The following is a 26,103-nucleotide window of genomic DNA, read 5'->3' on the forward strand; positions in this document are numbered from 1 at the left end:
TTGCCGTTGACCCATCTGTTGGGTGGAGCATCCATTGCATGCAGAGGGATGGGCTGGGTCCAAAGCAATGTGGGACAGGGACTTGCCTTCAAGGAGTGAACAGTCTCCTTGGGGATTGAGCACTTACTACAAGGTGGTGGGCACAGAGTGCCATGTGAGGAGGCTGATGAGGTCCACAAGGGCAGCTCACAGGAAGGTGCAATCAAACATAGTAGGTCCAAGTACTCAGGGGAAACTTTGGGGAGAGGTAAGATTTTTTTTAATGTTTATTTATTTTTGAGATAGAGGGGGGAAGGGCAGAGAGAGAGGGAGACACAGAATCTGAAGCAGGCTCTAGGCTCTGAGCTGTCAGCACAGAGCCTGACACAGGGCTTGAACCCACGAACGTCAAGATCATGACCTGAGCTAAAGTCAGACGCTTAACCAACTGAGCCACCCAGGTGCCCCGGGAGGAAGTGAGATTTGATGGATAAAAGGGAGCGTGTGAGGCCAGAGTGTGGGCTCCTTGAAGGCAGAAAGTGAGTTTTAGTCACTCTTGGGCACCTGATACCTGTAGAGAGCCTGAAACCTACTTGACATTTCAGTAGGTATTCACTAAACTGAAGCTAAAGACGTGGATCCAGACCCTGTCCTCCAGGCTACTCTGGTATGTGCCTGAGCCTCAGAGGATGTGAGAGGCAACTGAGGCCACAGAGAGTAAATCCTGGACTCTCTGGGGGAGTGGATGACTAGCTAGAGCTCAGTCCACTCCTCCGATATGTCTCTTAGAGTCTGTGCCTTGTGCGCCCTGCTGTTTTGCCCGCAAAGGCAGAAGAATCACAGAACTGTTACTCTAGTCTCCAAAACTGGCCTGTTGTTTCCACTGAGAAAAGGAGAATTGAGGAAACTGTCTGTTCCTGGCCTCTAATGTAAAACAACTGGAATCCTGAGGAATGGCCCGTGTCTGACACTAACCTTCCACACCAGGCAGCATGAATATTTGCACTTATAATTCTTAGGAAGTTAGCAAACTGTGACATCAACATCAAAACAAAACCTTGCAGAGTCTACTGTTGCACACAGCTTTGGCTTTGTTTGTTTGTTTGTTTGTTTTTATAAAGCTTCATCATATTATTAAAAGGAAAGTTTTAGGTTTTTTTTGTTTTGTTTTGTTTTGTTTTAAATTTTTTTTTCAACGTTTTTTATTTATTTTTGGGACAGAGAGAGACAGAGCATGAACGGGGGAGGGGCAGAGAGAGAGGGAGACACAGAATCAGAAACAGGCTCCAGGCTCCGAGCCATCAGCCCAGAGCCTGATGCGGGGCTCGAACTCACAGACTGCAAGATAGTGACCTAACCGACTGCGCCACCCAGGCACCCCATTGTTTTTTAAACAAATCTTGGTACAAAGGGCGGAACATAAGAGTTCTAAGAAGCTCAAAAATCCGGAATGATTAATTTAAAATGCCTAAGATACTTGTTTTGGGTACCTAGGTACCCTGTACCTAGGCCCAGATAATTTTTTTGTTATGGCCATCAGTCCGCTTCTTCCCTCTGCTTGTCCAATGCAGGTTTTTTTCCCCCTTGTCTCCCTTTTATCTTCCTGTTCCTTTTTCCCCTCATCCAGCTTGTCAGACTCTCCTGTGTTTTAGTGCTGCTTCACATACAGCACACATACAGCTGAGGCCATTCCTCACCCTGCTGGGGCTTCCCCACCCTCATGACCAGGAGGCTTGACTTATTTCTATTTGTAATTTGCTTTTTTATTATTGTATTTCCCCCCGGTGAAGTTGTACTTTATTCTCCTTATTCAGATTCTAAGGAGATAGATCGCAGGAGAGCAAGAATCAAACATAGTGAAGGCGGAGACATCCCTCCAAAGTACTTTGTGGTCACCAATAACCAGCTCCTGCGAGTGAAGTACCTGCTGGTGTACTCCCAGAAGCAGCCCAAGAGGTAAGGAGGACGGGCCCTGCTAGAGGTCCAGGAGAACATCTAAATGCTGAGAGTATTGTGTCCCTAGTTATCAGCATCCCTTGCCCCCAGCCTTAGACCTCAGCTATGTGTAAAATATATAAAACGCTGTGCTGCACACGGTGAGGGGTGAGGAAGACAGGTGGAATAAGATGCGGTCCTGGCCCTGAGAGGAGTGTGTTCTAGTGAAGAAGACAGAGAGATTTGTAAATACAAATAACATGAGGGACCGAACGAAGCCAAATTGGCTGCTCCAGACCATGAGGCCCCTTAGCCACCCAGGATCCTGATTGCAGTCGGAAATGCACTGATTTAGGTTAAGCCAAGAGGCAGGGTGGTGCCTGGGTGCTGACTGGGAATATGTGCCACTCTGCTTGGTCACTTCCTGCGGTGACTGCTCCTCTCTGGACCTGAGATGCTTCATCTTTATGTCCAAGATGAGGGTGTTGGACTCAACAGCAGACAAGACCTGTCAGCTCCTCAGAACCGTGGTGGATTCCACATCCCATCTCAGCAGTGTGATGGTGGGTGGCAGGGTTCCCCGGGATCGAGGGTCACTTTGAGATCCTGTCACATTGTTGGGGTCTGTGGCAGAGCTTCTGATGGGGACGAGCAGCAGATGAGCAGCTAAGGGGGTCACTTGTAATCCTCCCCACTCCTGGCTGTATACACCAGTGTTTCCATGCTTCAAGATTTCATAAACCAGTAAAATCCTCACCCCATCCCCCACATTGGGGAGATTTGCATAGGGTTCCTGAGTCTGAGGAACATTATCCTCTGGTTTAAAATCATCTGGCTTTTTCTACTTGAAAATTCCATTCCTTTCCCACTTCTCCCTGGAGTGTCTCTTCAGTACACACTTGGACGGTTTAGATCATCTCCCAGTGGGCCAGAGAGGATTTCCCCAGCTCGGACTGATATCTGTACATGTCTAAAAGTGAAAAGATTTCTGCTAAATTACCTGCCACCTGCTGCCATCTGGGCAGACACCCTGAGCACAGTCATTCTTCTAGATACCAAAGTCTTGCCTAAGAAAAGATGGGTCACAAAAGGCACCAGAGGAGCTATGAAAGAGAAGATCAGGATGAGCTCATTGCATAGCTGTCTTTGTACATTTAGAAGATGTTCTGGTGAAAGATGTGTCGGTGCCAGGGCAAATAGCTCCAGATTTTTTTGAGCGAAGGAGCATGCACGAAGCTTTGTTTCATGGCTCACCCAGAGGATGAGATTCATCATTTCATCATCTTTGAGCCAGAAGTTGTTGCATACACTTAAAAAAAAAATGTTTTTCTCTTCTTGCCAACATCACTTTTTCCCCCCCTTAAGCAGGGCTTCAAGCCAGCTGTCCTGGTTTTCCAGCCATTGGTTTACGGTCATGATATCCCTGTATCTGCTGCTGCTGTTCATTGTGAGTGCCATCAACTCCTCAGCTTTCCAACACTTCTGGAATCGTGCAAAGAGATAATCTCTCTGGTGTGGGTGCCACCTCGACCATGTGCCTTATGACAACCTGTTCTGTACCTCCCATGCGCCGTGTCCAACCAGGTGGAGCCTGGGGGCCAGTTGGGGACCACAGGACAATTTTCATATGCCATAAATGTATTGATTGCCTTTGATGATGCTCTGAGCCACACTCCGCTCAGTGGGGACCACGCGTCTCTCGCTCTGGGGCTTCAGGGGAGTCCTCCTGTCTGCTCCTTCCTAAACAGTCCTAGGGAGTTGGTTTTTCTGCCAGGGCCAAAGGAAAAAGTCCTGCTGCATTTAAAAACAAAGTGTCCAAGCTGTCAGTGGGGTGTTTACAGTCACTCCTGGCAGATGTTGGCCCTTTCTCTAATGCCTTCTGGAAGGCAGAATATGTGTAGTGGGGACTATAAATCACTAGGCGGTTGCCTTGTTTTGACCTGAGACACCCAAGAGGAACAGTCATATTTCTCATAAAAATTGGTGGGATCGTTTTGAATTCCATCAGCCTTTGTATGTGAGTGCAAAACCTTTTCACAGTTTTCTCAGATCAACAAACAGCCTTCTGCTACAGCTGTAACCCCCCTGCCCCAACCATGGACGAGCAAGGAAGGAGCCAGAGACCTGATAAAAAAGACAAATTTAACAGCAACTCAAGTCTTTTTCTAAAATTACCAACTGCTGATTGTAGTTGAAATGGAAACACATGTTTGTTTTCTGTTTTGTTTTGCTTTTTTAAGTAGCTATTTGACAAATTCATCTTTGGGAGCTGAGTAAAAGGAGAAGATTTCGAGAGCACTCTTTGGTCAGTGCCCATAGTCTCTTTCCTGGCCATGTGTTAGAGAAAGGGATTTGAGTTGCAGGCCTGCCACCTGTTCTTGTTCTCACGAAGCTGCCTTGATTGTGGCCTCCCAGCCACAAGTGCCACACTGCAGGACCTCAGGACACAGGCCTGCCTCAGTCTGCCGCCAGTGTGCATGGACTGAGCCTCCCTTGGAGGGCTCACAGGTCGTCGGGACCCAACCTGGGCTTTAAAAGTGGGGAGGAAGCCTCTGGCTGCTCAGGGAGCTGCAGATCTCCTTGCTGTGTTCTCTGTCCTTCCTTCCTGCCCTGTTTCAGCCATCATTGGAGCCCCATCTGATTTGAGGGGTAGATCTCTGTAAAGAAGGTAGAAAGTCATTTTTCTATAATCTGTGAAGTTGTGAACAAGCCACTATCATGGTTTTTACATTGAATATTGGAAGATTTCAGAGATAATAAAGGTATTTTCCTAATTACCAAGTGGCCTTTGTGACTGCTTTCAGTCTCGGCGGGAGTCTGCCATGTATGCCTTGTTGCTAAAAATCTTATCTTCTCTTCCTTTGTTCAAGGTAGCAGTTTTCTGGACACCATATATCACCTGGATATCTAGTAGGTATTAGATTGCTAGTCATTGATTTAACAAATACGAGCACCTACTGTGTGCCAGGCACTAGAAATAGGAGCAGGATCAAGGTAAAAGTGTCCCTGCCCTCCTGGAGCTGCCAGTCTGGCAAGGTCGGGAGCTGGACAAGCATTCTCAGGAGTGGGGTTGGATTACATGTTGTTATAAAGGAGTTTTGGAAAATACTTGGCAAGAAGTCTTAACATAGTCTGGGGTCAGAAAATACAGAAGTGACACATGTACACCTGCAAAGCACCTACGTGTGCAAATTTCGTTTTTTCTTTTCTTTTTCTATCTTTGTTTTTTTTTTTAGTAGGCTTCACACCCAGTGTGGAGCCCAACTCAAGACTTGAACGCACAACCCTGAGATCAAGACCTGAGCTGAGATCCAGAGTCGGACACTTAACTGACTGAGCCACCCAGGTGCCCCTGATTTATTTAATCCTGACAACAGATAAGAAACGGAAGTGCCAGAGAATTTTGTAGCTTGCTCAAAGCTATGTGGCTGGGAAGCAGCACAGAGCTGGGAGCTGCACATGGCAGGTTTCAGTGTTAATCTCACAACCACCATCCTCTGCAGCACCCCTGGGCTCCTAGAAAAGGTGATATTTAACTGAAGCCCGAAAGAACCACCAGTATCAGGCCAACAAGTGGAGGGAGAGTGTTTCAGGCACTGGGAAAAGCATATGTAAGGACCTAGAGTTCTTGCTGGAGGAGTTAAAAGCAGGAAGGTCATAAAGGAAGAGGCTGTGGTGAGAAATGGGGCGGAAGAGGTGGGCACGGGCCAGATCATGCAAGACCCTCAAAGCTGTGGGCCAGGGAGCGCCATTAAGTTTTAAGCATGGAAATGATATGATCAGATTTGGTTTCCAGGAAGCTCATTCTGGCTGGTGGTTGTAGAATAGATTTAGCATTATTTTGAGGATTAAAAGAACTGACACAGTCGGGCTCAGCACAGAGCAAATAGCTGACATGTTTCAGCTGCTATTATTAGTTTTTAGTGGCCCAGCAGAGGGAAATGAGCATGCACAGGACACCTAGCAGCAATGTCCAGGGAAATAGGAGGAAACCAAGACAGCAAAGTGTCATGGAAGCCAAAAAGGCAATCTTGATGAGCAGTGTCAAATGGTGCCGAGCAGTTGGGATTATACCTGGGAAGTATCCATTGGATTTACTGAGTTGGAGATCATTAGCGAACTTGCTGGGAGCAGTTTCAAGTAGCATTCAGCAACAGGGGATGCAGACAAAGTCCAACTGCACAGATGTGAAATGTGCAGTTTCCAGAAATTCTCGGGCAATATTTATTTAAAACCTAGTCCTCCCTCTTTTTCCCTGAGGTTTCTGGCCCCACCCCCCCCCAAAGAGTCAATGCAATACCTGATGTGAGCATGGGGCAAACAATGAGCATAGTAGGAACTTGAGGATGGATGAAGAATGTTCCTATCCTCCAGGTGCTCCTAGGCTAATGGAGAGCCATTGGACAGGTACATTTTGATGTGACAGAAGGAAATCCCTGAGTGAGCAGAGAGTAGGTCAGGACTACATTATGACTTTCATGGGCACTTTTGCCTTCCTGGACTCCTTAATAAATATTTAAAATTATATTTTATGATTGTGTTGGTATAAAGATGAATATATTACTATTAAATACTAAAATGTTTGCTTCCACTTACAAGCTTGTTTTTTCCTCCTGATTTTTAAAATTTTAGTTTTAATTAATTTTTAAATGTTTATTTTTGAGAGAGAGTGAGAGAGCACGAGCAGGAGAGGGGAAGAAAGAGGGAGGGACAGAGGATCCGAAGTGGGCTCTGTGCTGAGAGCAGAGAGGCTGATGCAGGGCTCGAACTCAGAAACCGTGAAATCATGACCTGAGCCAAAGTTGGATGCTTAACTGACTGAACCACCAAGGCACCCCTTTTTTTAATTAAAAAAAATTTTTTTTTAGAGAGAGAGTGCAAGTGGGGGAGAGGGGCAGAGGGAGAGAGAGACAGAATCTCAAGCAGACTCCACACTCAGCATGGAGCCCAACACAGGGCTTGATCCCATGACACTGGGATCATGACCCGAGCCCAAATCAATAGTTAGATGCTCAACCAACTGAGCCCCCCAGGCATGCTTCCTTCTGCTTTTAAAGGAAATTAAAACATTTTTGTAATGTGGACTCTATGCCCTGTGCCTATGATGCCTTATGGATGGGTCCACCCTGGACTAGGGTAATGGGGGATAGCGTGAGATCTCTGGGTAGCTAGGAACGGAGAGGCAGGAAGGAGACAAACTCTAAAGACTCACAGTTCTATTTAGCACCAACCTGACATCTGAAACAGACCCCAGAGGCCAGCCATCTCCAGGAAAGGGCAAATTTGAGTGCTGGAGTTTGGGGGCCCAAGGGGCTCATGCTGCAGACATTTTTTCATGGAGAAAGAAGCAGCAGTCTCCTTGCTGACACACCCCCTCTGGGCCAAGAGCTTCACCAGGCCACTGATGGCAGAGGAGACCAGATGGTTCAGTTGGAGCCACCTCACATCAGAGCTGCAGCTGCCTTGGTCTTGTGAAAGCAAACCCATCAACCCTCTATCACTAATGCTACTGTCAGTGACGACAATTTGGGCAGGGGTGACAAGAAGACCTTCCACAAGTTAGGTCACTGCTCCTGGAAAGTGCCAAGAATCCAATGAGCTGTCAGTTTTCCCCACAAAGGGAAGGGGTTTTACTCTGTGGGCTTTTGGATAAATGTACCTGTGTATGTGAGAGAAACATGGAATAGGAATGTGATTCACTATTATTTCTGATTAATTCATTTCATTAAATACTGATTGCTTACAAAATCAGAGCTGGTAGGGAGTTTGTGACTTAAAGAGCCCAATTCAGATCTTTTTCTTTAGAACATGGCCCCATGCATCCGAGCCCAATCCTGCTGCTAAGCCCTGGAGGTTTGTGTTGGCCTGGAATCAGCTGCACTCACCCTCCCCATTGCCATGGTGATTCTTGGGATGGTGGGGGGAGCTGGGTTCAGCTCCTCTCTCTCTCTTTCTCTCTCTCTCTCTCTCTCTCTCTCTCTCTCACACACACACACACACACACACACACACACACACACACCCTCCTTAAGCCCCCTCCACAGCCTCCACCCATCTCTCCTCGCTCCCCTCCTTTCCACCCGGCCCCACCTCGTGAGTTTTCCATCTCTTGGCCTTTGTTTGTTTTTGCTTTTGTCAGTCTCCCTCCTCTGGATGGGTTTCTGTTTGTTTCCAAACTGTCTGGGGCTGTGTACCAGGGAGACAGTGTCCTGGGCTGCCTCTAGCCCTGATCTGGTTAGAATAAGCCCCTCTTCTTTGCATGATCTCCAACCTGACATTTGGAACATCCAAAACAAATCATGACATTCTGAAACGAGATAGAAACCACCATCTCCACCCACTTCTGTTGGCACTCCTGTCCACCTGGAAAAGGTTTTAGAAAATTTCCAGTGTTCTCCACATCGTGCAGCCCTGGGAAGGGGAAGCAGCACTTTTTGAATACCTATTGAATACCAGCCACTGGGCTAGGCTTTTTGTTTGTGTTAAAAATCTGGTGTGCAGGTGATGTTTCCAGCATTGAGATTCAAATGCAGGCTGTCAGAGGGAGCAGGGCCTGGGCTGTCTTGGCATACCCAGTATCTAAAAGATGATGGAGACTCAGGAAGTCTGCTGAGTGAATAAATGGATGAAAGGATTCAAGAAACTTCCCGGCCACAGCAGAGAGTAATGACTGAATGTCAGCAAAGGTGATCGAAATTATACTTGAAGAAAAAACACAGTGGCAAGGCTGTGCAGATGGGTGAGGATTTCAGGGATGGTCGTGGACACTGGTTGCCTGATTTCAGAGTCCCATTTGCTCTGCACTTTTTGGGAACAGTAGGGGGTAGGCAGGACAAAGCCTTTTGTTTCACTGAAAAGGCTCAGAGTAAAAATGCACATAGTCCTGAGAAAGGTTAAACTACCGATTTGATGCCGCTTCATACACACATATAAGTGACTGATGACAAAGTCGTTCCTAAGAAAATGGGATTTAGAAATGAGTTGGGAAGAGTGGTAGTAGAGAAAAAGCAACCAGGGGAGATTCAAAGGCCAGAGGAGACTTGTGGGGGTCAGGAGAGAAAGGGAAGGTTGAGGCCCCTGGAGTCCACCCTCTTTCAGTGCCCATTTAGCCAAGGGAAGTCCCTGGTGAAAATAGCTTATGGTGCTGATAGGGCCTTCCAGCCCTCACAGCATTGGTCAGTTCAGTCAAGCTGCCCACCAGTGTGGACAGGAAGGGAAAAGGCCAGTCCGAATTCCTGGGAAGTATGGATTACAGATTGGTCAAAGATGTAGGTTTACTGTTCTTGGGCAAGTATAGCCTATCCCAAATGGGCCCTATAACACATTGCCTGACAGAGATCTGTAGGGATTTAAAACTAGCACATCAATTATATATTTTTTTAAACTTAAAAAAATTTTTTTAATGTTTTATTTATTTTTGAGAGGCAGAGAGAGACAGAGTGTGAGCTGGGAAGGGGCAGAGAGAGAGGGAGACACAGAATGGGAAGCAGGCTCCAGGCTCTGAGCTGTCAGCACAGAGCCCCTCATGAGGCTTGAACTCATGAACCACAAGATCATGACCTGAGCTGAAGTCGGACACTTAACCACCTGGGCCACCCAGGTGCTCCATCCACTACATTTTTAAAGGGCTTGGGAGTGCTTGAAAAGTATTCATCTGCTTAGTTCTTTGACCATTGATTTCCTTTGGAAGACACCTGTTTGTGGTCCATCGTTCACTCACCCTCCTGGTACCATACCCCACCCAGCTTCCTGCTGGGAAACCAACCTCTTTTCCATTTTCACTGGATCTGGGTAAAGGTGACTGCTCCTTCTACCCACACACCCTAGGCAGGGAGCAGTGGCACAGGCCTGAGCCAATCAGCAAGCTGCATTTCTCTGGCCTTAGCGATTGGTTCATATACCAACATGTGACCCCTAAGAAATCTATAAGAAGATTTTTGCAAAGGCTGCTAGGAAAGAGACGTTTGCCTCCCATCCCCATTCTGTCAGTGTGAGAGGCTGGTCCTGGTGTTGCCGCCTTGAATCTTGCTGCCATGGGAAGCCTCCTACTGACACCAACACAGTGGAAGGCAGAGCCAAGAGAGGAAGAGAAACTAAGTCCTGATGACGTTGTTTGAGTACTCAGTTTGGTTGTGCCTAAAGCCAAACCTTTCACTGTGTAACCAATAGACTCCTTTTTTATTTAAGAGTTTAAATTGGAACTTGTGGGAGATACAGTGAGGAGGGGTCCTTAACTGATACTCTTTGCCATCCTGGAATTTCATTATTTTTGGTATAAACTCTTTATTAAATATATAGAAAGATGAATTCCAAACAAATGAGTCAGGATTGATGAATTTTCCCTGACCTCCTTAGACAAGGCACTCAAACCTATGCAAAATGAGAGATGGGCAAAACACACCAAAAAACCCCACAAAAAACAAAAAACACCTAAAACAAAACAACACAAAAAAGCCCCCACCATGTTCTGGGACCTTCTAGAGCCTTGGCATCAAAATGCCTCCTTGGGTCAACTTGGACTCTTCTACAGAGAGCTACGGAACCCCAAAGCACTCTGAGATCTGGGAGCAGCAATTGGTAGAGATGTGACCGGGCACGTGTTATAAGCTACACCAGAGAGGCCTGGCCCTCAGGAATACCAGAGGTGAGGTCTGCACCAATAGAAAGAATGGGAGAGAAAGGCACTACCATTTATCAAGTGCCTCCTGCATGGTGGGCCTATTGAAAGAATTCTCTCATTTAATCTTCAAAATGTCCTTGTGAGATGGATACTGTAATCTTTATTTTACAGAAGAATCAGGCCTGGAGAGGTGACTTGCCCAAGGTGAGAAGGCCTGGAAGAGGCAGCGCCAAAGCTGACTCTGGAGCTGGAATAATAAGAAAGGCAGGCAAGTACAAGGCGGAAGCTAGAGGGACTGCCTGAGCAGAAAGGATCTGGGCTGGTAGCACAGGGAGGTTGGAACGGGTCTGGGGGATGCAAAATGACCTCCCTTCCTAGGCTAAGGCCGTTAGCTCTGACATGGCTCATAAGCAGGGGGCACCTGGGATGCTGGGAGTCAGACTGTAGGAAGTCTCTCCTGATGGCTGCATGATTAAAAGGCTGGGTTCAGCCCCATTCACCTTTCTGCCCTGTCACTGCAGATCCAGGAGGTGAGCTCAGAGGCACATGGCATGGAATATGGGGCAGGGAGGGGTGGCCCCTCCCTTCCACCTCTGCTGCCTTCTCAGAGCTCAGGCCATCAGCCTGCTCTGATTAAGCTGACTTCTTGGAGTCCTCAAATCCAGGGGTTGCCAGCGGCCAAATCCCCCTGATTGTCTGGGATGTTCCCGACAGCAGAGAATAAACAGTCTCTCCTGTCCGGCCAGCTGTGCTGAGCAGCATTCCTGTCTCTTGGCCCACCCGACTGGGTGGGGCTGCAGCACTGTGTCCACCTCCAGCAGAGGCCTAGGGAACCTGGCGAGAGGGTGGAGAGGGAGAGGAGAGGTCACCGTCTCCAGGCCACACAGGACATTGACTCCTGCCTGAGTCCCCATTTTGCCTCAGCCTGTGGCACCTCTGTTTCAAGCCACAGCCTGGCACAAGCTCTGTGCATGTAATAATGACTCTGTGACTTAAGAGGAGGCCCACACCAGGCCACTGCCTCCTGAGATTGGAGCCCCTCACCCTTATCCAGAGACTGCCTGGGGAATTAGAGACTCCTATCTCATTCTGACTGCATCTGAAAGCATCACACCCAAAGGGGTCATTTTATGGAGGTGGACACAGCGAGTCAGCAGCAGAAGTGGGACTAGATGCTGGACCTTTCATTGCTGTCCATCACCTTGGAATTCTGTGGATGCTGGGGCTAAAAGTGACACAGGGGCTCTGAGTGAGAGGGGCGGCCCATGTTTTTGGAGAGGAGCAGAGGTGTTTTCATCCTACGCCTGTTTTGGAGATCAGGCTTGTGGCCGAGCCATTTCCTGAGGAAGTAAGTCCTCTGGAAAAGCGCTGTTCACCAGCCCCTCCTAAATCATGCTTTTGGAAGCAGAGCTGGGGCAGCAGGACCTGCGTGGGGCTCTGTCTCTGTCTAGAGGCCAGCACACAGCCTAGGCTTGGCAGGCCACGGGTGGTGGCTGGGGACGGAGGGCAGAGTCCTTGGCAAGGGGGAGCACCCCCCAGCACACACCATCTGCTTCTCTGCCACAGGACTCTGGCCTGGGATTGTGGAGGAGGAGAGAGTAGCCTTTCTCAGCCAGTCTGCAAAAGGAATTCCTCTAGGAGCCCCTTCTGGCCGCAGACAGAAGTGGGAGGGAGGCAGACAGTGTGGGAGCCCAGGGCAGCCAGGGGGTCTCTGTGGACAGGTGTCTCACTCCCAGTCTGTCTTAGGCCTACAGCGTTGTCTTTGTCTAGCTGCGTGTATCAGTGTGAGTTTATGTGACTGTTCTGTTGTTTGCATGTCTGGGCGGCTGCATTTCTGGTTGGAGCTGGGTTCCTCAGTGGGAAAAGCATGTTTGCCAGCATATCGATGAGTCCCTATCTCTGTGTAAGCTCATGTATATGGGTATCTTCAAGGGAACATGTGGGCCTCTGCATAGTGAGTGGGTCTGCACGTGCCTGCAAGTTTCTGTGGGAGTGTGCATATGAACATTTATTTTGTTATAAACACGTACCAGGCTTTCTAGATGTAAGTTTATTAGGTATGTGCATCTCTGGGAGTGTGGGTATATATACTTGTCAATAATGTGTTGGTGAGTGCCTGAAAGTATATATGCCTGTCTGTTTATATCTGTGCAGAAGCATTCACTCATTCAATTAATTCACTAAATGATTTTCTTATTTACTAACAGACATCTTTAAAGTGCTTGTTCTGTGAGCACTGTGCACTGGGAACTTAGGGAGGTATCCAGGGCAGCTCCTAATGTTTTTAAAAACCAGGGCAAGACGTACATTTGTACGTCTAAATATTTTTTTAAGTTTTTTTTTTTTTTTTTTTTTTTTTTGAGAGACAGAGCAGAGGAGGGGCAGAGAGAGAGAAGAAGAGAGAGAATCCCAGGCAGGCTCCGTGCTGTTAGCCTGGAGCCTGATGCAGGGCTCAGACTCATGAACCATGAGATCATGACCTGAGCCAAAACCAAGAGTCGCACGCTTAACCCACTGAGCCACCCAGGCGCCCCAGTACATCTAAATATTTAAACGTTATAAGTCAAAACAACAAACTGCTAAATAAAATACTTAATCCCAATAAGCCAGAGGGCTGGGTTTGATTTTGGATTCTTGGCTCCTCTGACTTCTGTGCTGGAATTCAGCAATGCAGAATAAGTGGCCCCAGTCTCTTTTTCCCCATCCCGGCTCCGTCCCCTATCTTGAGTGGCCTTGCAAGCATGTATTACTCCTAATGTGTCCAAACTCCATGAATGCACCCCAAAGACAGCTGCCCTTTGGCCACCTTTTGGGCTCCGGGGTATGCACACTACTGGCAAAGTCTGCCCAAATGGTTCTGAGCAGGAAATAATGGGGTCTCATGTAACTGATTTATAATCTAGAATGGGGGAATGGGCTCCCCATGGATCCATCCTCTTGGGCCTGGTTACTTCTCAGTGTGTGGAATGGAGTGTGGCCAGAGTAGAGCAAGAGCGTGGCCATCTACAGGTGAGCCCAGGGTAAGGGCCCTTTCTGCCTGCTTCCTCATGGAACTTGCAATCTGGAAAGGAACCACCGCAGATAGATGAGAACAATACAATACATGGATATAAGTACCCATGTGTGTATCTTTGCCTGTGTGTCTATGCCTCTTCATGTCTGCTTGTGTGGATGTCTATATGTCTGTTTCTCTGTTCATCTTTGTCTGTCTTGTCTCCTAGAGAGCAGAGCCCACAGCTTTTCTACCACCCTTGTCTTGCCTGGGTTGACTTAGGACTATGAGACAGGCTGGGGTGGCTGGAGAGACACTGATCTGAGTTTGAGCCACTGTCCTATGGTCAACTTAAGACTCACTCTGTAGGTTGCCTGGATGGCTCAGTCATTTAAGCATCTGTCTGTCTGTCTCTCTCTTTTATAGCCTCTCTTTTACAGCCTATTTCTTCTGAGGGAGAGAGAGAGAGTGCATGTGAGCAGCAGAGGGACAGAGAGAGGGAGAGAGAGAATCCCAAGCAGGCTCCACACTGTCAGCACAGAGCATGATGCAGGGCTCAATCTCACGACTGTGAGGTCATAACCTGAGCCAAAATTAAGAGTCAGATGCTCAGCCAACTGAGCCACCCAGGCAACACTGACTCTTGCTTTCAGCTCAGGTCTTTATTTCAAGCCTGGCATTGGGCTCCACACTGGGCATGAAGCCTACTTAAAGAAAAATAAACAAGTAAACAAATAAAAAGACTCACTCTGTGATCTGGCCTCATTTTCCGCATCTGCAGAATGGAGGGACTGTATTAGCACATCTTTAACTTACAGGTCTTGCTTGGTTTACAGAAGAAATGTGATTGATTTCCTAAGTTAATTACTTTCTAGAAGTCAAATGGAAGAATGCATAATTGTAGAATCTGTGGGATCAGACAGAACTGGGTTTGAATCCCAGCTCTGCTGTATACAAGCTGTGTCTCTTTTAGAGTTATTTAATCTCCCTCAGAGTTATGAGGATTGAATAAGATAATGTGTGTAAAGTGTTGAGTACCATGTCAGGCTTACAGTAGATATTCAATAAATATTAGCTTCTGTCCTTATCAAGGGTCTTTCCAGCTTCCTTACTTTATAAATTCTGGGTTCACTAGACATGTTGACTAATTGAAATTATTGGAACCGTATGTTTTAGGGAGTTCTGGCCCGGTTGGGGGGCAGGTACAGTTGCATAAGAAAATCAGTACCTTCCAAGAAGCTGCCAATTCAGATCTGTGTGTGAGACATTCCCTCTATCCCATTCTCCAATGTGGACCCTTGACATTTCCTCAGTCTTTGGTAAAGCACTGTGAAATGCAGGTTCAATGCCCTCTTCTGACCTGATTCTGCCACTGAGCCCCTCCCTGGTGCCATAGGATGCTGAGCTAAGTAGGATCAAGCCACAGGGCAGAGCTGGGTCAGGTAAGGCCTCAGACTCCCTGACATGTCTGGGCCTGCCTGACCAGCCCCAATAGTGGGCAGATCCAGCTAGGCAGAGAACACCTGTCTCTCATGATTGATACTCTTGGGAGGGCATTGCTCTGCTGCTGGCACAGATAGATCCTGAAGCACTGGGGAGACTGAGGACCCCTTTCCTCTCAGGGCCCCCCGGAATGGCTAAGTTCCAGCAGGAACAACAGGAAGAGAATTGGGAGGGACAAGTGACAGTACCTCTCAGCCAGGGCCGGTGGGGGTGGGAATCCCCTGGATCCCATCTTGGGAATCCCCTGGAGCCTGTGAAAACTGGCGGCTTTGGGGCTCTCCTGAAATATCCCTGACCCGAAGGGAATGAGGGAGAGGTCTAGGGCCTAGCCAGGGTTGCTGAGTTGGGAAATGCTTTGAGTATGAGCTCAGGGTGGCTGAGGCCATGAGGGAGGCCATGAAGGAGAGGGTCTGCTCTTGAGGTCATGCCGGCCATCCCTCTGATCCCATGCACACATGAGTGACTGAGAATTGATTTGATGATCTCGCAGCTCCAGGGATTACTGGGGAGGTGGGAGAAACTTAACCTCTGAAAGGTCCTTAGGGGGTCATTGTGATCTCTCCCCACCACCTCTGGGCTGCTCCATTTGGGGCTAGAACTGGGAATTTTCCTCTTGAAAAAAATTGGAAGCAAGGGAGCAAATGGTGGGTTGAGGCCAAAATAATATGTTTAAGGAAATTTCTGCCTCATGCTGGCTAGGGCAGGGAATGTCTGGTCAATGAGCTGCTGACAGCCAGGGTCCCTGTAAGTAAACATACCGCCTCTGATGGCGGCCCTGAGCTCATTTCCCTTAGCAGTGTGTGAGGAGGGTGATGTCACCAGAGCAGAGCCTCCTGGTCATGGAGCTGGTCGGTGAGCAGGAGTGAGTCTCAGTGATTGCTGGCGGCCTGGGTGCCACTGCCTAGTTATTGTAAGCAGCTGCTTCCCACACAAGCAGGTCTGATAGCGTCCTACACGTACTCATGCATGATGGGACTCGAGCCACACCCATAACTCATAGCCGGGACATTCTTCAAGAAACTTGGGATTAACTATGAAGTCTCTAGCTTCCATGCAAGGTCTCTTGCTCAACCAGAGAGCTGGGCCTTCTCTGGTCTATGAAGAGGGGTACCTAGGATGGGTTCGGTTGCAAGGAGTGGCCCCTAGAGGTACAGGCCCATGTCCTGCCCCTGTAGAGAGCAGGCAGTGACAACGTGCATCACAGCCTGTCTCCTGGGGCCAGGCAGCCAGGTCCAGTGGGGCAGTTTCCATGAGCAGAGGACCCAGGTCAGGGGAGGTTGGGAGGTGGGGTGGGGAAGAAGATACAAAGCCCTCTCTGTGTCTCTTGTACAGGCTCTTCCTGAGCATGTCAGTCACTAGGTGAGGTTTTTATGAGGTTTGGAAGGCTTGTAACAGAATTGCTGAGGAGCAGCTGCCAGAGGCTGGACCAGGCTCTGCAGCCTTCCCCTGTCTACCCTGTTCTATCCCATTTCATATCCTGGCTGGGCAGTAGGGAACAGTGAGTCTCCAAGTAGACAGGTGGGCCAGAAGCTTCTTGGGGATAGACCTCGGTTTTTCACTTCTTTGTGTCCTTCAGAATCCTGGGCTGACTTCACAGGGAGGGCTCATCAGTCACACAGACCCACTCCATAGGGCAACCAGCCCACTCAGTGCCTGCCTGACCTACTCCAGGCTGAGCAAAAACCTCAGACTGATAGGCGGGCTCACAGAAGACTTACTGCCTTCCTCATTGCCTGACTGACCAATAGGCCAAACCACTAAGTAAGTCTACTTATTTAAAAAATAGTAATTGAACACCTCACTTATGCCAGATCTTGTGTTGGGTGCTGAGGATAAGCAGTGAACAAGACAGACAAGATCCCTGCTCTTAGGGAGCTGACAATAAGCAAACAAAACACTGACAGGATGTGATACATATATTATGGATGGAAACAAGATTCGGTGTGAGAGAGTATCCAGCAGGCCCTACCCTGAAAATAATATTCAGGGAAGACCTCCTTGACATGTAATCTGAGACCTGAGGGATGAGAATAAGGAGCCTATGGAAGAGCTTTCCAGATAGAGGGAACAGCAATGCCAAGGCCTTGAGCTAGGGAAGAGTTTGACATAATCTTGGGATTAACCAGAAGACCAATGTGACTGAAACATGGTGAGTGAGGGGAAGGTACCGTGTAGATGAGGTTGGGGAGGAGGGCAGGAACAGACCAGACAGGGCCTTGCAAGCCACAGCAAGGATGTAGATGTGAGGGGGAAACACTGAGGGCTTGCTATTTATTTATTTATTTATTTATTTATTTATTATTGACAGAGAGAATGGGAGGGGCAGAGAGAGAGAGAGAGAATATCCCAAGCAGGCTCTGCACTGTCAGCACAGAGCCCAATGTGGGGCTCAATCTCACAAACTACAAGATCATGACCTGAGCTGAAATCAAGAGTCAGATGCTTAACCAACTGAGCCATCCAGGTGCCCCAACACTGAGGGCTTTAAGCAAAAGCATGACACAAGTTCAAGAAGAAATAGATAACCTGAATAACCGTAGAACCAATAAAGAAATTAAATTTATCATTAAAATTTTTCCCATAAAGAAAACTTCAGGCCTGGATGCCTTCCCTGGTGAATTCTACCAAACATTTAAGGAAGAAAAAATACCAATTTTATATAAAATCTTCCAGAAAAGTGAAGAGGAATGAACACTTCCCAATTCATTCTATGAGGCCGGCATTACTCTGATACCAACATCAGACAAAACATTCCCAGAAAAGAAAACTATAGACTAATATCCTTTATGAACACAAGTGCAAAATAAATAAAAAAATAAAAATTCTAGCAAAGTAAATCCAACAATGCATAAAAAGATAATTCATCAGTTAAGTGGGATTTATTGAGAAATGCCAGGTTGAAGAAATATTTGAAAATTAATATTGGGGTGCCTGGTGGCTTAGTCAGTTGAATGTCTGACTTGATTTTGGCTCAGGTCATGATCTCACAGTTTGTGAGACCGAGCCCTGCATGGGCCTCTGTGCTGACATCATGGAGCCTGCTTGGGATTCTTTCTCCCCCTCTCTCTCTTCCCCTCCCTCACAGACATACTCTCTCTCTCTAAATAAACATGAAGAAAAGAAGAAGCTGGGAGTCCTTAGGAGCTGGGATAGTCACCTGGGTAAGAGATGCTAGTGGCTGTGGTGGCAGTGGAAATGGAGGAGAAGGGACAGATCTCATTTGAGATCTAAACAACAAGACTTGCTATCAGTTGTATATAAGGCATGAGGGAAATGGAGAAATCCAGGATGGCTACCACATTTCTACCTAGAGCACTAAGTGGCTGAGGATGCTTGGCCAGGAGAATCTGTGGGTGGGGAAGTGGGAAGGGTAGAGAACAAGAGTTATCTTTTCATCTACCTGTGAAGATGTTTGGGCTCCATGAGAAGGGTCTGGGAGGAGATAAAATGTGGAGAGTTTTAGCAAATAAGTGGTATTTTGATGCCAAGTGAATGGATGAGGTCACAAAGAGAGAGAATAGTCAAAGAAAGCTCTGAGGACTGAGCCTGGGGCATTCCAGCATTTGGAAGTTCCCTGAAGGAGCCAGTAAATCCCATCAGGAAGGAACAACTAAAGAAGTACCCACCATATTCATTTCCTATGGCTGCTGTAATGAATTACCACAAACTGTGGCTTTAAACTGGCAGAAATGTATTCTTCCACAGTTTTGGAGGCCAGTAGTTCAAAAACCAGATCCCTGGGCTGAAATCAAGGTGTCAGTAGGGCCACACTCCTTCTGGAGGCTCTAGGGGACAATCCGTTCCTTGACTCTTCCAGCTTCTGGCAGATGTTGGCATTCTTTGGCTTGTAGCCATACCACTTGAATCTCTGTCTCCATGTTCACATTACTTCCTCCTCTTCTGTCCATTTCAAATATCTCTTTGCCTCATTCTTTTTTTTTTTTTTCAACGTTTTTATTTATTTTGGGGACAGAGAGAGACAGAGCAGGAACGGGGGAGGGGCAGAGAGAGAGGGAGACACAGAATCAGAAACAGGCTCCAGGCTCTGAGCCATCAGCCCAGAGCCTGACGCGGGGCTCGAACTCACGGACCGCGAGATCGTGACCTGGCTGAAGTCGGACGCTTAACCGACTGCGCCACCCAGGCGCCCCACCTTGCCTCATTCTTATAAGGACATTTGTCATAGGATTTATGATCCACAGATAAGGATAATATCCTAATCTCAAGATCCTGAACTTAATTACATTCATAAAGACCCTTTTTCCAAATAAGGTAATAGTCACAGGTTCTGGGGATTAGGATGCAGACATATCTTTTGGGGACTACTCTTCAATCTGCTATACCAACTAACTGACAGACTAAAGGAGTGACTAATTAAGATTGCAAAATGGCAGAACTTCCTGTACCTTAGAAGAGGGACTGAGGAAGCCAAGTATAGGGTATTGGAGCCCAGCCTAGAGGTATACGATGTAGGCCACTGCTGGCTTCAGCATGTGCATGGGAGTCTCATGGAGAAGGGAGGTATTGCAGACAAGAGTCTCACAGCCCTCCCAGTCCTGACTCAACATCTGGCAGGGGCCATCCACACAGCAGCCAAAGTGAGCTTTAGGGTGCAGATCTGCCTACATCACTTGCCAGTGAGTGACCCTCAACAGCTTTCTGCACCTTTAAGGCCAAAGGCTGATATCCTCACCTAGCCTATAAAGTCCAGGGGCCTGGTCTCAGCCCACCTCTGCAGCCCTGTCTCACACCTCTCTCCTCTGCTATCTGCCTCCAGGCTGGCTGCCTCTTAGGTCACCTTTCCTCCTGTCCCAGGGCCAGTGACTGTTGGTCTCTTTGTCTGAAAGGCCCTTCTTTAACATGCTTCACAGAGTTAGCATCCACTAATGTTTCAGATCTCAACCCAGATGTCTTTTCCTTGGGGAAGTCTTCCTTGGGTCCCTGGTCCATGTCATACAAATGTGTGATATAATTTCTCATAGTTCCCTCTGTTCATCTTTCATAGCACTATCAAAGTTTACAATTTTATACATATTTGTAATATTATTTTATTAGTGTGTATCTCTGCCATTAGACTGTAAGTACCATAAAGTTAGGGTTTGTGACTTACCACTATCCCAAGTGCCTTGTCTAGTGCTTGGCATACAGAAGGGGTATAAAATAGTTTTAAAACATGTCTGCAAATTTTTTGACACTCTTCCACCAAGAGATAGAGCCTAATTGACCTTCCTTTAAATATGAGTGGTCTAGTGACTTGCATGTAATTAACAGAATGTGGCAGAAGTGATGCTGTGTGACATCTAAGGCTAGGCCATAAAAAGTAATATGGTTTCCTCCTGGACTGCTCTGCTTAGATATTCCCTTTTAGAACCTAGCTTCCATGCTAAGATACCCAGGCCACATAGAGAGGCCAAATGTAGGTGTTCAGCCCCACTGAAAACCTAGCCTACAGCCAGCATCAACTGTGAGACGTGTACCGAACAAGGTTTTGAGATGATTCTAGCTTTAGTCTCCATCAGACTGCAACCACATGAGAGACCCTGAGCAAGAGTTACCTAGTGATCCCAGTTAGTCCTGGAACCATGAGAGATAAAAATGAATGATTGTGGGGTGCCTGGATGGCTTAGTCCGTTAAGTGTCAGACATTGGCTCAGGTCATAATCTCACAGTTTGTGTGTTTGAGCCCTGTGTCGGGCCCTGTGCTGACAGCTCAGAGCCTGGAGCCTGCTTCAGATTCTGTGTCTCCCTGTCTCTCTGCCCCTCCCCGGCTCACAGTCTGTCTGTCTCTCCCTCAAAAATAAATAAACATTTTAAAAAATTTTTAAAAAGAACAAATTAAAGATGTTGATTAACTTTAGGTTCAGACAAATAAAATATGCATGTTAAAATTTCTAGTATAACCATTAAACCTAGCAAAAAAGGTATAATTTGCAAACTAGTAAAGAGAAAAATGGAATAAGGGAAAACGAGAAAGCAAGAAAGAATAGAAAAGGAAACCTAGAAAATAAAAAATAATGGGTTAGAAATACATACATGCATACCAATAAATAAACACATAAATGTATATGTGTGTATGTATCAGTGTTGTTTTTTTTTTAAACTTCAAAATATTTTATTCTCTCTAGCTTTTAATTTGCTGGAGATAGAATTTTTCTAACTATTTTTCTTTTTTTTTTTCAATATATGAAATTTATTGTCAAATTGGTTTCCATACAACACCCAGTGCTCATCCCAAAAGGTGCCCTCCTCAGTACCCATCACCCACCCTCCCCTCCCTCCCACCCCCCATCAACCCTCAGTTTGTTCTCAGGTTTTAAGAGTCTCTTATGCTTTGGCTCTCTCCCACTCTAACCTCTTTTTTTTTTTTTTTTTTCTCTTCCTCTCCCCCATGGGTTTCTGTTAAGTTGTATCAGTGTTTTATTTTTTTTTATTTTTTTTATTTTTTCAACATTTATTTATTTTTGGGACAGAGAGAGACAGAGCATGAACGGGGGAGGGGCAGAGAGAGAGGGAGACACAGAATCGGAAATGGGCTCCAGGCTCCGAGCCATCAGCCCAGAGCCTGACGCGGGGCTCAAACTCACGGACCGCGAGATCGTGACCTGGCTGAAGTCGGACGCTTAACCGACTGCGCCACCCAGGCGCCCCATCAGTGTTTTAATAAATGTAAATGGACTTTAGGCTTCAGTTAAAAGAAAAATATTGCCAAACTAGACCAGGTAATGAGTCTAGTTATAAGCTATTCATAAAGTCACATTTAAAACATAAGAACACAGAAACTTTAAAAGGATGGAAAAAATCTTTCAAATAGTAACCAAAGGAAGCTGACATATTTATATTAATCTTAGTCCAAGTAGACTTTAAGACAAAAAGCATTATGAGAAACAAAAGGGTCACTTCATAATGATAAAAGGTTCAATTCATCAAAAAGAATAATCTTAAGGGGCGCCTGGGTGGCGCAGTCGGTTAAGCGTCCGACTTCGGCCAGGTCACGATCTCGCGGTCCTGGAGTTCGAGCCCCGCGTCAGGCTCTGGGCTGATGGCTCAGAGCCTGGAGCCTGTTTCCGATTCTGTGTCTCCCTCTCTCTCTGCCCCTCCCCCGTTCATGCTCTGCCTCTCTCTGTCCCAAAAATAAATAAAAACGTTGAAAAAAAAATTAAAAAAAAAAAAAAAAAAAAAAGAATAATCTTAAATTTATATACATCTAGAGGTGCCTGACTGGCTCAGTGAGTAGAATGTGTGACTCTTGATCTTGGGGTTGTAAGTTTGAGCCCCATGTCGGGGGTAGAGATTACTTAAATACATAAATAAACTTAAAAAATGCATATATACCTAATAACTCCAAAATAGATAAAGCAAAAGGAGAAAGCAAGGAAAGCAAAATAAAAACGGACAAATTCACAACACAGTGGAAGATGTTAATCTCTCTCAGTAACTGACAGATAAAGTCAGCAATTAGTAAGGATTAGGAAATTTAGGTCCATAGATGAGAAACGACACACTTTCCTTCATCCTTCTACAGTCCTCGAGTGCCTGCCACATCCTACATATCACACTTACATGCTTTGCCATTAATCCTGAGAGACAAAAGGTGTTTTTACTTTTACTAGGTAGGAAATTTAGTTCCATTTCATAAATTAGGAGGCTGAGGCTCAGCGAGATTAAATAATTTGGTAGTTAAATAATTTGGGTAAGATACTCTTCCTCAGAAATCTTAAATGTCAAACCCCACACCCAGCATAGCCTTCCTACTGGTGGACAACCTTAATCCCTCCATACTTCCTCCTTGGCTTCTTTAACTTCCTGGAGACCTCTTGTCCCAGTCTTTGTGTCCCCTCCCATCATACTTCCTTCTTCCCCCTCCTGGATCCCTGGAGGGTGATTTCAATCTCTGAAGCTTCTCTTTCTAAACCCACCAAGAACCTACTAATTACCAAGTCCAGGATCTATTTTTCAGATTTTTTACAATCTGGACTCCTCCATTTATATCCTAAGGCCTCAATATAAATGGAGCTACATGAATAAAAATGAAGCAATAAGCACCCAAATTCTACCTGTTCTTTGCATCCACCTGCTGAGGTGAGGTGGATAAAGAACCCCTGGAGTCCCTGAAAAACTACCCATCTATTTCTGAGAGACCTCAGGCTTCAGCTCCTATGGGCTCACAAGCAACCTGTTCCAGTAGGGCTCCCCCTATCTTTCCCTGCTTTGATTGAGGCAAAGAGCACTTGAGAGGCCAAAGCTGTGAGGAATACCACTGTGGAGGGGGGAATGCCTCTCTCTGCTTTGAGAATCCTCCAGAACAGCTTGCTACTTGAAATCTTTACTCCATAAAAGAGAGGTATATGCAAAATGACCTCCAAAGGCCAAAGGAGCCATTAGTTTGACAAGAAACAATTTATTAAAGGGACATATGGACAGAAGCCTATGTCTTGGGCAACCAAAAGATGAGTAAATGTCCACAACTCTGTCTCCCATAAGATTTGCTTTTATAGCCTAGAGGCTGGGGAGTACATGCTCTGGGACCACCAGGAGGAGAATTTTTGAAAATTGGTGTCTGTCATATTCATATCTCCAGAGCATATTGAGGACATTATGCCCTGAGGGTGTACTTAAGGGTGTGGATAAACAAAAAGAAAGAATATGTGTGTGGGGTTGTGCTCAAGAAGGCTTCAGATCGTGGAGCGACCATCATGGTGGATTTGTCCAAGATGGTGTCAGTCTGGTTCACACACCCTACATTTTTTTCATTATGCTATGTTCCTCCACAGGACTCAGACATGAATGCGGACTTAGAAGTGAACTCAGATTCTTCACCCTCCCACACTCCTCTGCCTCTCCCAAGCTGTAAGGTATTTTCCTTGGGTCAAGTTCATAATACCAGAGTTCTTGAAGCAGACCCTGCTGCTTGGCTCCCTAGTGGCCATTCCCTCTTCTCTCTTCCTAACAGCCCCCAACCTCTTTCAGGTATTCACTCTCCTCTAAGAACTATTTTAGGGAAAGTAGTTCAAGGCCTGGGCCTATAAGGAGGGTCACTGTTAGTTTACTGTCATTAAAGCAGTCCCAGTGTCTCTTGCTAGTGATTGTTTCAAGCATGGTCTTCTTTTTTTTAATTCTTTTCAATTTTTTATTTGAGAGAGAGAGAGAGAGAGAGAGAGAGAGAGAGAGAGAGAGAGAACCTCAAGCAGATTCTATGGCCAGCAAGGAGCTGGACATAGGGCTTGATCCTACGACCCTGGGATCAGGACCTGGGCCAAAATAAAGAATTGGATGCTCAACCGACTGAGCCATGCAGGTGCCACAAGCATGGACTTATTAAATGTTGTCCCATTTCCATGAGGCTGAAAAACTGAAGCTCAAGTTCACGAAATTCAATGTATTCAAGGTAAAAGCTGATTTCATTACTTTTCATTCATTGCCCTCTGAATTCTAGCTTTTGTCTCTTTCTGGCCTGAACATTGCTTACTTTACCGTCAGTTCATAAGTGTGTTTAATAAAATTTTTTTCAAAAAGAAAAAAGATTTTTTTTCCTTTATCTAGAATTTGGGGGTGTTTAGGAGGTTTATGAGGTTTAGTTGGGTACCTAGGCACTATACAATCAGAAGTGTTTCCATTTCCTAGTCTATAAAATTATGTGGTTGTACTAGATCAGTGATTCCTGAATTTTTTGGAATATGAACTATACATGCCCAAATCCCCTCAAATTCCTTTACCAGCCTTGTGCCTCCAACCCTTCATTAAGCGTTCAAGGATTGCCCTCGGGAGCTGGAGACTTCTTTTCCCTTAGGAGAGCTGAAAGTGCCCGGCAGTTTATGACCCACACAAAACTGCAGGGCACCTGGCCCATAGCCAATGACCCACTGCCATGAGAGTACAAAAGCCTAGCTACTTTGTCTTGAGTAGGAAAAAACTTGAAGGTGCAATTAATGCCCCCGAGTTCCCTAAGCATCAGGCTGAGTGTGGTTTCACACAAAATTACACTCTTGCCTGGTTTTGTCCCCTTTCCCTACTATCCTGCTTCCTTTTCTACCTTACTGGCTTCTCCTGGGAACATTTCTTTACTAAATCACTTACACATGAATCTTCACTTCAGGATTTGATTCTGGGAGAATCTGACCTATAGTGTGGGTTCCTTTGAGAATCTGATAAAAGTCATGGACCTTGTCCCCAGAAAAATACATTTACACATACTCAAAATATGCTATATATCTTTTTGCTCCCATGGACTCAAGATTAGGAACTATAGACAAAAATGACCTCTGGGGTGCCTCCAGAGCTAACTTTGCCATGTTTCCTGCCCTGTGTGGGTTTGAGGAGTTTAGCTTTGAGATTCTAAACTGGGGCCTCGGGTACCTAACTAACTGGCTTGGTCAACCAAGCATGAAACTCTTGATCTCAGGGTCATGAGTTTGAGCCCCATGTTGGGTGTAGAGATTACTTAAACAAACTTTAATAAATCAAAAAGGGCTTCCAGGAATGTGGGATCCAATATCCTTTTAGTAAATTCCTTTTCTGCTTAAACTAGCTAGCACTGGTTTCTGTTGCTCTCAACTAAGAATCTTGACAGAGACCCTGCCACGTGCTTCGTCTCCCAGCAGCTCCTGACACACCATGCTGGTTTTGCTCATGTTGTCTTCTCTGCCTGGAGTGCCCTTCCTCTTCCTTTTCATCCAACTGCTATTCATATTTAAAGTCAACTCTGACAACACCTCCTCTAGGGAGCCTTCCCTGAGATCTGTTTATGGGTCCATCACTCCTTTTCTGGGTAAGTTCCTCAAAGATAGGGACTAGGCTTCGTTTTTGTTAGTAACCCCAGCACATAGCTCAGGGCCTGCTACATAGTAGAAGCTGAAACTATTTTTAGGATGAATGTGTGAATACAGGTAATTTGTGGTGGAGGCATGGTTTAATCTAGTTCTTTTGGCTTCAAAGTCTGTGTATTTTCTACCTTAGGTATCAGGAGGCAGGGGCAGACTTGTTGAGACTGAAGTTTTTTTCCAGCTCAGTCGTTCCCTGTTGCCCCTGACCTTGCTGAGGCTGTAGATGCTTCTCTGGATGCCATAGCATAGTCCAA

At 46.3% G+C, this 26,103-nt stretch overlaps 1 protein-coding gene and 1 long non-coding RNA gene across 7 annotated transcripts in view; one reads left to right on the forward strand and one right to left on the reverse strand.

Annotated features, from left to right (window-relative positions):
* The window catches only part of PARP16 (poly(ADP-ribose) polymerase family member 16), a 22,525-nt gene extending 17,834 nt beyond the window's left edge, over positions 1-4,691 (forward strand). For 3 of the 6 annotated variants that reach the window (XM_043555146.1, XM_043555150.1, XM_043555148.1), the window contains 2 exons: positions 1,794-1,935; positions 3,280-4,691. In XM_043555146.1, coding sequence (XP_043411081.1) covers positions 1,794-1,935; positions 3,280-3,418 — 281 coding nt within the window. In that variant the 3' untranslated portion in view covers positions 3,419-4,691. The remainder of the gene's footprint in view (positions 1-1,793; positions 1,936-3,279) is intronic. The other 3 variants (XM_043555147.1, XM_043555151.1, XM_043555149.1) reach the window with 1 other exon arrangement.
* On the reverse strand, positions 4,038-18,598 carry LOC122468506. Its single transcript, XR_006293263.1, has 2 exons — positions 18,430-18,598; positions 4,038-4,571 (listed from the first exon to the last, which is right to left on the reverse strand). It is a non-coding gene; the product is annotated as an uncharacterized LOC122468506 (long non-coding RNA).
* Positions 18,599-26,103: the final 7,505 nt, after the last annotated feature.

The sequence above is a fragment of the Prionailurus bengalensis genome, chromosome B3, assembly GCF_016509475.1.
Source record: "Prionailurus bengalensis isolate Pbe53 chromosome B3, Fcat_Pben_1.1_paternal_pri, whole genome shotgun sequence".
Classification (NCBI taxonomy): domain Eukaryota; kingdom Metazoa; phylum Chordata; class Mammalia; order Carnivora; family Felidae; genus Prionailurus; species Prionailurus bengalensis.